The sequence below is a fragment of the Xiphophorus couchianus genome, chromosome 5 (assembly GCF_001444195.1).
Source record: "Xiphophorus couchianus chromosome 5, X_couchianus-1.0, whole genome shotgun sequence".
In the NCBI taxonomy this organism is placed as follows: Eukaryota; Metazoa; Chordata; class Actinopteri; order Cyprinodontiformes; family Poeciliidae; genus Xiphophorus; species Xiphophorus couchianus.
In genome coordinates, this window is record NC_040232.1 from 27,841,274 (window position 1) to 27,853,489 (window position 12,216).

General features: G+C 38.0%; 1 protein-coding gene across 2 annotated transcripts in view; it reads right to left on the reverse strand.

Annotated features, from left to right (window-relative positions):
* Positions 1-12,216, reverse strand: part of grk4 (G protein-coupled receptor kinase 4) — a 54,212-nt gene that overhangs the window by 24,887 nt on the left and 17,109 nt on the right. For both annotated transcript variants that reach the window (XM_028017191.1, XM_028017192.1), the window contains exon 2: positions 5,440-5,535. In XM_028017191.1, coding sequence (XP_027872992.1) covers positions 5,440-5,535 — 96 coding nt within the window. The remainder of the gene's footprint in view (positions 1-5,439; positions 5,536-12,216) is intronic.

A 12,216-nucleotide genomic window follows, 5' to 3' on the forward strand; every position in this document is an offset into this window, starting at 1 on the left:
TTGTGAAAAGATGGCGTCAGTGTATGTGTGGGGTTTTTGTGTTCAGAAATATTTTCTTCTCATCCTGGCTTCACTCAGCATCTAACCTAATGTGCACCGATTCTCAGATGTGCAGCAGATCTTACTGGTTGCACCAACATGCTGCAGACTGGAGCAAATTACTGTTGAAAAAGAAAATCACTCACTACTGCAGTTAAATGCTTTAAAAGAACAAAAAGGGAAAAACAGAGAGGTAACTATTTACCCAAAACAGAGACCGCTTTAATCACAAAGGTTTATACTTGGTGAACGTACTGGGCCTGAAAGCGGTGACAGCTGGAAACCAAATATTTACCATTCAGATATTCATTTGTTCAGTCTTTTGAAGAGCAAACTGCAGCGCTTTGCTCACAGTACTCGCAAGAAAAGTTTCAGTAATGACTTTATTGTACTTATGGGGATGGAACTGTACGATACACAGCTCAACATTAAATGAGCCTACAATTTTTATGTTTTAGATCAGATTTCGTTGCTTCCTAATATTTTGAAATTTAAGTACAGGCCTGAACAGCAAGGCAGAAGGCAGAACCATTGCTTTGCAGCAAGAAGGTCCTGGTATTGAATCCTGTCCCGAGGATTTCTGCAAGGAGTTTCCATGTTCTACCTGTGCATGCGTGGGTTCTTTCCGGGCACTCCAGATATAATTTCAAGCTCAAATAGTCATACACAATTTTAAACATCTTGAGGATGTTCAGCCACTATATTGTTTGGGAAGTTGATGAATTCAGTGTTCAGGAGAGGAACATGTTTTGGTGGGCATCAACTCCAGAGCAAAAGCAAAAGATCGTAAAATGCTGGCTAAAGAGGGTAGGATGGTGTCTTTGTCCACAAAGAAACAAAAGCTATACTGACAAGAACTCGGAGATAAACATTTTTTTTTTTTTAAAAGTTAATCCGGGAACAGGATCAAGTAAAAATCCATGTTTTAGTTTGTAAACTCAGAGACAAAGAACATAAATCTCCAGAGACAGATTAAGGTGTAAGGAAACTAAAATTGGAGTATTTGTGACCATAATGGCCACTGTAACATGAGGAGGATAAATTAGGAAATTTGCACCATTCCAGCTAACGTTCAGAGGTGGCGGCATCATGTTGATGCAGTGTTTTTACACTTTCAAGGGGGGACTGAAGAATTTTATCAAATAGATGGAATCATTAGGAAAAACACTATGTGGAAATATTGAAACAACAACATTAAACATCAGTCAGAAAATTAAAGCTTGGACACAAGTGGGTCATTAAATGGACAATGGCCCAAAATCACACAGATTAGTTACAAAGTGGATTGAACACAGAAAAATTAAATCCAATCCGAGTCTGAGGAATAAGAAGTATTTAGTGTTAATATTCAGTAGCTACTCTGCTGAATACTAATTAAATGTATGCCACATCTGAATTGAAATACATTTTTAAAGATTTTATCTTCACATACTTTTACACTATTCAAACATTTAGCAAACCTAGCTAACTTTGGTAATCCATTCCGATCTACACAGCGAAAGCTTACTCTGATTAAAAATGTTAAACCAGCATTTATTTATAATCAGAAAATATTTACTTCTCAGCCTCTACATCATGTGCGCTTTCTTCCACCATTGTCTTACCCATGAAGCTTATTGTACAGCCATTGCAATTTTCTAATGTTTTTTTTTCCTTTTAGCCGGTAGACGGAGAACTGAAACCTGGCAACAATTACACTGGAGGACACACAAATGATTTTAGTATGAATGTTTTCATAACTTCTTCTACAAACAAGTCATTTCTGTAAAAGCCACCCACTAACACATTTTGGTACTGACACAGAGAATGTTGATGTTGAATGAGAAACTTCCGCTGAAAATATTGCTGAATAAATTCTTGGCCTAATACTTACATGTAATCACTAAAATAGCCAGAAACTGCAACATATTTTAGACTGGGATGGACATGTACATTGTGTTTATCTGTCACATATGAATTACAATCAAATATATTTATAGTTTTGGTTGTAATGTGACAAACTGTGCAAACATTCAATCAAAATGAATCATTTTGCAAGGCACGGTGTTATATATGAATATTATTATTTTGTGATCTAAGACCTTAAAGAAAAATCTCGGCTACTCTCTCGTTTTCAATTAGCCAGTTGAATTTTAACTCTACGGTCAATATTTCTCAAAAAATAACAAAAATCTCTGTGTGTAATAGAGACTTCTCCCAAGTCCTCACTAAGCTGCAAAAGTCACACAGGAAAATGAGAAGGAAGCATTACATGGTTGGGCAATCACAGGCAAGGCTGCGTAATTGTCTTTACCACTGAATTAAGCGGCAATTTTAACTTAATTAAAACTCCAGTTTAGTTCAAAATGAAGTGGGTTAGTCAGATGATGAACGGTAGTCAAGCGTGCACAGTTCTTTGAGCATCTATAGTAACATGCTAAAGTGTTCATACCCCCCAACATTTTACAACCACAATCAGTGTATTTTATTGAGTCTGTTATAAAGTAATGCAAAGTAGCAAATTTTCCATCTACTTTGAGAAGTAGATGGAAAATTAAGAATCTTTTTTTTAATTCTTTTTTTACAAAAAATCTGGCAAGTGTGCATTGTAGCTCCGATACTCTGATAAGATCCAATGTCATCAATTTAGATAACACTACTGTGTATTTTTTCTCAGTAAAGCTCCAGCTGTTCTCTGACGGCCTTCGGGGTTTGTTAGATAACATTAGTGAACAAACGGCATCATGGTGGCCAAGGAGAACATCAGACAGGTCAGGGATCTACAGTTAAAGCAGGACTAGGTTTTAAAGCTATATATCCGAAGCCTTGAATGTCTCACTGAGCACTGCTCTATCCATCACCTGGAAAAGGAGAGTATGGGACAGCTGCAAAGCCAAGATATGGCCATCCACATAAGCTGCATAAGACAGGGTCAGTATTATCAGAGAGGCAGCCAAGAGGCCCATAGTGACTCTGGAGGAGCAGCAGAAACCCACAGCTCAGGCAGGAAAACATGTCAACAGCACAGCTACTACTTATCAAGTCCAGAAATCTGGCCGTTATTAAAGAATGGACCAGCCAGCCAGGACGAGCCTAAACCGGAAGCCAGAGTTACAGTGAAATACTTCGGATCAATGCAAATTAGCATGCCAAAATTGACCAGTAAAAGTTGAGAACAATTGACAATCTGTGGCAAGACTTAAAAAATGTGAATTGAAGATAACTGATATAGCCTGAGCTATTCTGTAAAGGAAAATGTCGGAAATCCAAGTGTCTAGGTGTGCAAAGCTGACAGACGTACATCAAAAGCATGCTGCACTTTGTCATAAAAAAAGCGCTACTTTTTGTGTTGGTGCATCAAATAAGATCACAGTCAAATTAAGGCGTGCGGTTGCAACGTGACAGAATGCGGAAAAAGATCAAAGCCTGTGAACACTTCGTGCAAGGCGCCATTTTGAGCTAAGCAACAACCACGTCTCTGAACTGCTATGCGAAAAAGAAACTTCTAAAACTGGTTTCTCAACATTACATGAGCCATCTGGAATGTAAATTAGAAGAAGGATGTGGGGCTTGTCACAATAAAAAAAAATTGCTGGACAATAAATTGTCCAAGAAGTTATTGCAATAAACAATAATATTGTTCTTTTTGAGACCATTTTCAAATACTACAATGGTAATGGGATAATAATGGAAGTAACCCATCTCAAAGATCAATAAACTCTCAATTGTATTGATTATTTAACAGTGGAACTAGAAGACATTTTAAATATCCAAAATAAATAAGTAAACAAAACAACGGAGACAACAAATAAAAATGAATTATGAAGTTTCTGTATACAAATAATTCTTCAAAAAAAAGGCGCTAGTTAAGGCCAATATACCAGACTGAAGTTTTGGTAGAAAGAGAGTGAGAAAAAAGAAAAACAATAAATCTCACAAAAGAAAATTATTGAGCTTTCAGTTTTAATTTATCACGCGATTAATTGATTTATTGTTTATTGTGACAGGCCTATGTGTGCTCAGTTGTGGCTTTTCATGTGGCCCATATGAGCAGCTGCCCGAGAAAGCAGTAAAGAGAGGGGCACACCAGGAACTAGCTAATAACATTTATCTTATCTGTCAGGTGGGCCCTGAACACCTTCACTACTACCTGTATGCATGCTCAGCGGAGTAAGTTTCCCCAGCGTCAGTGAGTACTGGGAGACTACGTTACCCGTTTTCTACAGGAAGAACAATTGCTGGCATTTTAATTGGTTGGCAGCACAAATATATCTACTGTATAAAGCTGAACGGCGGAAAAATAAAAGCTGGATGGATGGAGATAACGAAGCACAGAGGTCTGAGGCTGGCAGACAAAGAGGCAGCAGCACGTATAGTGGAATCTGGATTTACCAAAACTACCCGTCGCTTGTCAAGGTTAAGGTCAATTGCCTGACATTATCGAGACACAACAAAGACACTGCTATCAGTCGCTTTACTGTATCCTTGCACATAGCTACACGTCTGCCAGCTAGATTACACAAGGGGGAATATTTTGATCTCGTGCTCCGCGCGATAGGGAAATTACACAACAGCATGTATGAAATGCTGACATATGTATACTCCTACAGCTGGGGAGCACACACCCACACCTCCAATCCAAATCTGGATTGCAAAGTTCTAGTTCTAATGGAAACAAGGTCTGCCTTTAAGGTGTCTGAGAGCGGACAGATTCAGGGGGTTGTGTGAGTTATTTTGTGAGGGTTGTGTGAACAAGCTGACAAGAAGCACAATCAGTGCTGAGTAAGATACCACCAAAGGGAGTGTATATACACCTACATCCCTTTCACTCGGGCCCGCTCTTATCCATCCTGTCCTCAAAAGATCTCTTCTGCTGCTGTAAATGGTCTCTCCATCCACAACTCTCCTCTTAAGCCCCTCTCTGAAGTGGCTAAAAGATTGAAGGAGAGAGAAGAAGAGAGAGATGCAGATAGTGGTGGAGGTACGCATGGAGATAGAGAAGAGGGAGGGCATGAGAGCATGTGGGGGAGGGTAGCCCTGCAATCTTTGGCAGCGAGAGCTGTGACGCACAACTACACACGCACTCTGGGGCTGTGTGGCATCCACAGAACCACCACGATGGTTGCACTGTAATCTAACCCAACGGGTCAGCCGGACCACAAATTCACCTGTGGTGTTAAAAGTAGGAAGCGTGGTGCATGTTCTGATTTAACGTGTGAGCAGTCATCTCGACATTGATAGTCTCCCACCTCAGACGTTCACACTCGCACACGCCCAGTTTCCTGCCCTCCGCCGCCCCTACCCGCCTGTAACCATGGGTGGAGATGAAGAGAAACAGGAAGGAAGTCCAACATGAACTTCTCCCCGAAGTCAGACACACCCCGACAACCCAACGACACTGCGGGCGCTCGCCACTCATACCGATAGTTCGTCGAAGCTCCTCGCATTGGCTGATGTGCGGGAGTTTAAGCATCTCCTTCCATTTCTTACTGCGGCCATTCCTCTTGCCTCCTCCACCTGGAAGACAGAAAAAAAAAGGAGGAGAGATTAATGTCAGATAGTCGGGAGCACCCAACAAGTAGCATTTTCAGCACAGGAGCAATGAAAGCATTCCTCCAAATGTGTCTCTGTGTGTGTTGTGAATGTTTATGTTTGCTCTTGCATGCATGTCTTCAAGCACGCTGACCTTGGTGTGACCAGAAACAGGGACAGCTGCTTCATCTCACCAGTCGCCTCTGTGCAATATGACGGAGCATGTGATGAAGAACGCTGACAGCTTCAAACATCACGAGTCTCACACATACACACGCACACACACCAAGTGGATCCCAGTCAAACATTAGCCAAACTAAATCGTCATTCACAGATTACCTCCATCACACACACACACAGAGGTGGTGAGTATTGTTCTCAGAAAGTCTGGGAACCTTTATGTAGGGCCTGATTGCCCACAACAGCAACAGCAGATGCAGTGTGTGTGTGTGCGTGTGTGGGGGTGTTTGCATCTACAGTTGAAGCCAATCATTTACCTTCGCTAAAACATACACACACCCTTTTTGTCCTTACTGTCTGCAAGCTTCTCAATACTTTGCTGGGGGTTTGAACCCATTTACTTTAAAATTAATCTTGTGGTGCGATTAGGGTCATTGTGTATTTTAAACACCAATTTGTGCCTGATATGTAGCTACAATATTTCCATTTAATGTTCTTTCCACATAATTCCAATCATTTTGAGAAGCGCAGCTTTTCTTCCTCAAGCAGAATACCCACAGATGCTGATGCTGCCACCACCCTTTTGTTCTCTTGTTAAATTACACAGTTCAAACCAAAACATCTCAATCAAATCACCGAATGCACCTCATTTACCAAACAGTATAAAGGGCTTTAACTAACGATTACTTTAGAATCGATTATTGTATCGTTTAGTCTGATGATTAATCATATAAATAAATTGTCACATTCTTCAGATCATTCATGAAACCACTCAAGCCAATATTAGAAATACATTTTAAAAAATGCAGATAACCAAATATTTCAATTACTTTTTTGAGTAAGAAAAAAATGGGATTGCCTAAAATGCAACAATACAGCATTCCTTTAGTGTTCGCTTGATCATGTGTAGCAAAAGATGCATCTGCAGATATAAAAATACGGGCTATTAACCCATTGATTATTCTCTGGATTAATAAATGGATAGCAAAAGATACTCAAAGGGGGATTTTTTTCAGATTTCAAACCAGGTGAAACTAAAACTATTGCATTTGAGGAGTTATATGCAGAACATATTTACAAAAGAAAAACAATTTTCCATCTAAAATGCAAAATTAAAATATTTTTGTACAGTTTTGAATTAATAACTGCTCTGATCGCTTTGTCCATTCAGAAAATGGCCTTTTTTGATTCTGAATACTCCATTTAACGATTAGTCGATTTCTAAATTGGTTGACGATTATTTCAATTATCAATCACGAGTAATTTATTTACTTGTTTCAGCCCCAACAGTATGGTGGCTGAGGAGCCTCACTGTGTTTTCACTTTCATATCACTGTTTGAATAGATGAATGTGGCAACTTAAGGCATCTGGAATTTGTATCCATTTTCCATGATGTCAAAAAATGGTCCTTGTAATACAAGGACCATTTTTTGAGATAATGCCTCAAAGTGTTTTTTTGGGGGTTTTTTTTAGGCAAACCCTTACAACACATTAAGAAGTCTGCCTCCATTTGTGACTTCAGAGGAGAACAACGCAATATCATTATCTGAGCTTACCAAACAGTTTAAAGGTGCATTAGGTGCATTTTTATTACTTTGTTTACATGCACTAATAATACTATTAGTATTCTGAATACTAATAGTATTATTAGTAATAACAGCGCATGTATTATTAGTTTACATGAACTAATAATACTATTAGTATTATGAATACTAATAGTATTATTAGTAATAACAGTGCATGTATTATTAGTTTACATGAACTAATAATACTATTAGTATTATGAATACTAATAGTATTATTAGTAATAACAGTGCATGTATTATTAGTTTACATGAACTAATAATACTATTAGTATTATGAATACTAATAGTATTATTAGTAATAACAGTGCATGTATTATTAGTTTACATGAACTAATAATACTATTAGTATTATGAATACTAATAGTATTATTAGTAATAACAGTGCATGTATTATTAGTTTACATGAACTAATAATACTATTAGTATTATGAATACTAATAGTATTATTAGTAATAACAGTGCATGTATTATTAGTTTACATGAACTAATAACACTGTGCATGTAAACAAAGTAATAAAAAATCTCTAAATATTCTGGCATCTAGCAAATATAAATACATCTGTTAAACACAGGAAAAATTACTTTCTCTGTGCATTTTTGGATGCAAGAATATACATTCATTATAAACAAAAAGGCAAATTTGATGTTTTTGAACCCATTATATATGATATACTGACTCCACAAGATAAAAAAAACTTGATAAATCGGATGATATTATAGCATCAAAACTGAAGACCCAAACGTCAATAAAAAATAAACTGAGAATAAACTGGTTTAAGTTAACAATCCAGCTCCAATAGAAACTAGATCAATCCCATTTTGTATTTTTTATGTGAGAATTACTTTCTTCTATTTATTTATTTTTTAATTGGGTTGTCCAGAGAATCCCAAAGCTCTTCACACTACATTCAGTCATTGACACACACAATTCACACGTTAATGGTGGTGAGCTACATTGTAGCCACAGCTGCCCTGGGTCAGACTGACAGAAGAGAGACTTGATACAATCGGCGCCACTGGGCCCCCTGACCAGCGGGGAAGGCGGGTGAAGTGTCTTGCCCAAGGACAACGACTGAGATGGACAGAGTGGGTGTTTGAACAGTCAACCCGGTTTAGGTCAAACTTTTACCTCCCACCGCCCGGATTCTATCAGCTGATCAGTGAATGCACCATACCTAAGCACAACAATAATCGTCAGTGTTGACGTTGTTCCTGAAACTTTCTGCTATTTATCCATAAAAGGTAAGATAGACACTTGTTGTAACAACAGGGAGTTTCACATTTTCGAGACTACAAGACGTCAATTCGTAACCGACTCTAGAGGAATTTAGCAATGGCTTATTTTGGCGGGGCAAAGGTTTGTAATTTAATATATTTAGATAAACAGAGGCTTTTGTAAGCCTTCAAATAAATAACCATGTTTATTAACACAAAATAAACTTTGATGTAAAGAGTGACATGTAAAAAATGCTGAGTAATTATTCTCAGGTTTGCATAAACAGAGTCCTAAGAGTCTAATATTTCCGATCTCTCAAAATATAAGTAATGCAGCTACTATGTGCAATTTAGTGATAAAAATCACACTTAATTATACAAGCGATCTTAGCGATATTAAAAATTGGTATGTTTATAAAAGCACTATTTCTCTTTGTGGGTCTATGATACTGTCCTATTTCTCTGACATGCAATCCTAGCCATACTGTCACCTAAAAAAAGACTGCAAAGAGGTAATAAATAGTTTTTATCACTTTTATTCTACCACAACAGTAACACTACATATCTTGATAAAATCTAAAGTCTGAGGGAAGCCAAGGGAAGTCTATTGAAAAATCTCAAAATTAGGGTAAAAGACTACACTCTCTAGGGAACACACACAGACTAATATATAGAGTTAGTGAAGCTTTTAACAATCTGGCACCAGACCCAACTAAATGAACTCTTTAATCTATCATTTTAAGCTTTGGTTTTATTTTGATTATTTGAGTATTATTTTTCATGCAGATTAGGATAAAAGGAAATAATCATCTGATTCTATCATAATCCCGCATAGAGTTTGATGATAAGTTCAACCTACATTCATGTTGCCTCACATCAGTCCTTGAACGCCCCTCAATCGCTCAGCTCTCATCTATTTTGGGCAATTCTGGCACCATCTGTTGGGCCCCTTTTGCCTTTGGATTAAGACTACAACACAATGTGAAAAATCTGCCAGAATGCAGATGATCTTGGCAGGTTTTCATGGAGTTCTTCAAGAAAGCTGTGTGTTTCACATCTAACAAGTGAAGACTTGTTAGAAAGTCTGGAGCATGTACAAAGCTGCTATGGTGGGATTCAGCATATCAGGAGCGTGTAGGTGTCTACTATCAGGAGCGTTACCTTATCCATGACATGTGGCACACGAGCAACAAAATAGATCATCGGAGATTTGAAAGCATGACTTCCAACACTGGCCTCAGCCTAAGCATACAACTTCTTCATGGCCACATTGGACTGGCTGCTATTCATATTAAGTCCCAGCATTGTTCCAGTTGCAAGCAAAAGGAGTTTACTAAGCAACCAGAATGAACAGTCCACAATTTTCCATGATAATGCATAGAAATCAATATATGCTGGACAACCAGCAGGGGGAAAGGCACATACTCCTTCAAATTGTACATATAGGCTGGTTGTAGCTTAACTGTTTATTTTATGATGTCAAACAGAAGTCCTAGCATTATACTAAGACGATGAGGAAGGAGCAATTGTAGGAAATACCAGAATTAAAGCATGCAACAGTGAGAAAATTTGGGTCGATACCAATATGGCTGTTATGTCTGATAGTTGACATTTACCAATGTCATACTGTACTACTCTTGACATCTTGAAAAATAAAAAATTGGCTTCACTACTGCTTTCTGCTTCAGGTAAACTCCCCACAGTCCTGCGCCGCCTCACCATCACTGTCACATGACCAAACAAATACCACATGACCAACTTCCTCCCATCATCCTCCAGAAACAAAATGGAAATAAATATCGGTCAATAATATAGACCCAATTTTATTTATCGGACCGATACGGTAGAAAATGACTAATATCATCCCATACCAATGTTAGTGCTGATATATGTAATAAAAAAAAAACAATGTATCAAATCACAAGAGCCCACAAAAAACAGCTGTAGACCTCAAATTCCCCAAGAGAAGAGGAAACAGACATTGAATCTCATGTGTTGGAGTTCTCCTGACTGCTCTAGAGAAGATATGCTTACACAGAGCTAAAGCAGCTTAAAATTATAATGCCGCACTAAGTGCAGAAAACAGTAAATCCTTTCAGGTCTCTTTTTTTTTTTTGCCAAGCAGCCAACAGAAAACTTGTGAACGGTCTTTTTGCTTTCAGAAGGATCAAGAAATAAACCTTGTATTATTTCACTCCGCTGGTTAATAGTCATGGAAGTCTGTTTTACAAAGAGTAGAAAAATGTCAGCCACCTCTTAATATCTGGCTTTCAAAGGCAAAATAAGAGGGATTTATTGTCATTCACTCCTGCATCAACCATCATTGCGGTATTCACAGGTATTTATCATCTTTGCCTCGGATAAGCAGTCAAAGGTGGGCAGAGAACCATTTCTCGGCTCAGAAGAACACATTTAACCACACTTACATCTCACATGGATACACTAAAACCAACAGCATCCTGTCTGCCAGAAACAGAAGACTTCAGATGAGTGGGATGAGTCAAAGTTTATTAAACTTGAATAATTATTTTAGTTCTTTGTACCTTTTGTCCTCAGGGGACAGAAGGAAAATATGCAACTACTGTCAGGGGAAATGGATTAATAGTCCGTTTAGCAGATATGATTTTATTTCAAAAGTCATTAAACATTCTGCGGTTTAGTGTAAGAAGAGCCATTCTCACTTACTACTCCTGGATTCAGTTAAGTTGCTTGTTGTGGTTCTGACAAAAACCACAACCCTTTTTCCACACTGCATGTGCTATCAGGACTTCCTGGCCTATTGTTATCCTGTTTGTAAAGTACAGTGGTTGAGTGGGGAATGAGGTCAAAGTTGAAGCCTTCCTAGGATGACAAGGAAAGTCCTGAGAGCTGGACAGACGTCAATCTGTCGAAAGGACGGCCATCATTCAACGCGTTTCTTTATCAGCTTCTTTATTGGGGATCGGCTGATTTAAGAGCAGGTAGTGAAACAGCCAGGATTCCTGTGTAGTCAGAATGGAAGACCAAATACTATGAGAAAAACCACACCCGTCTGTTTGCAGTAATAATTTGCTGAAGCAAAACCTGATAAGGACAATGCTGACTGCACAGCATTTTCAAAATACAGCTTTCTATTCTCCAAAAACAGCGACCTTCACTTTCACTGGCATCCCTGGTGAAAATGTAGAAAAGATAAGTCTCATAAAAAATTTAGAGAAATCTAAACCTTTATTTAAATACAAAGATTCAATTGGGGAGGCAGGGGGAATCCTGTTTTAAGAAATAACATTTTTCATTAACTAAAATCAATGGGTAGCTTTAGAGAAGCACCAATAAATGAACCGTTAAACGGATGTGGATGATTTTCAGCTTGATCAGCACTAGTGACCAGCTGGTTGGAAGCTGAAAACAATCTTTTTTTTAGGATCAGTGAACACACCCGTTATGCTGACATCAACAATCTCTGTTGCAAGCGATGCCAATGTGTGAATGAAGTCAGGGAAAAGAGATGCAAGAAGATGACCAAAATAAAACTTTTGTATTGGAGAGAACATGACTTGCAGCAGAAAAGAAGATGACTGAAAGATTTACACAGCACATTTTTTTATTTGACATAAAAAAGGAACCTTTTTATTTATCAGTGTTTAAAAAAACAGCAAGAATATTGTCTAATATTTAACGGTATCTTGTTCCATAATTGTGAAA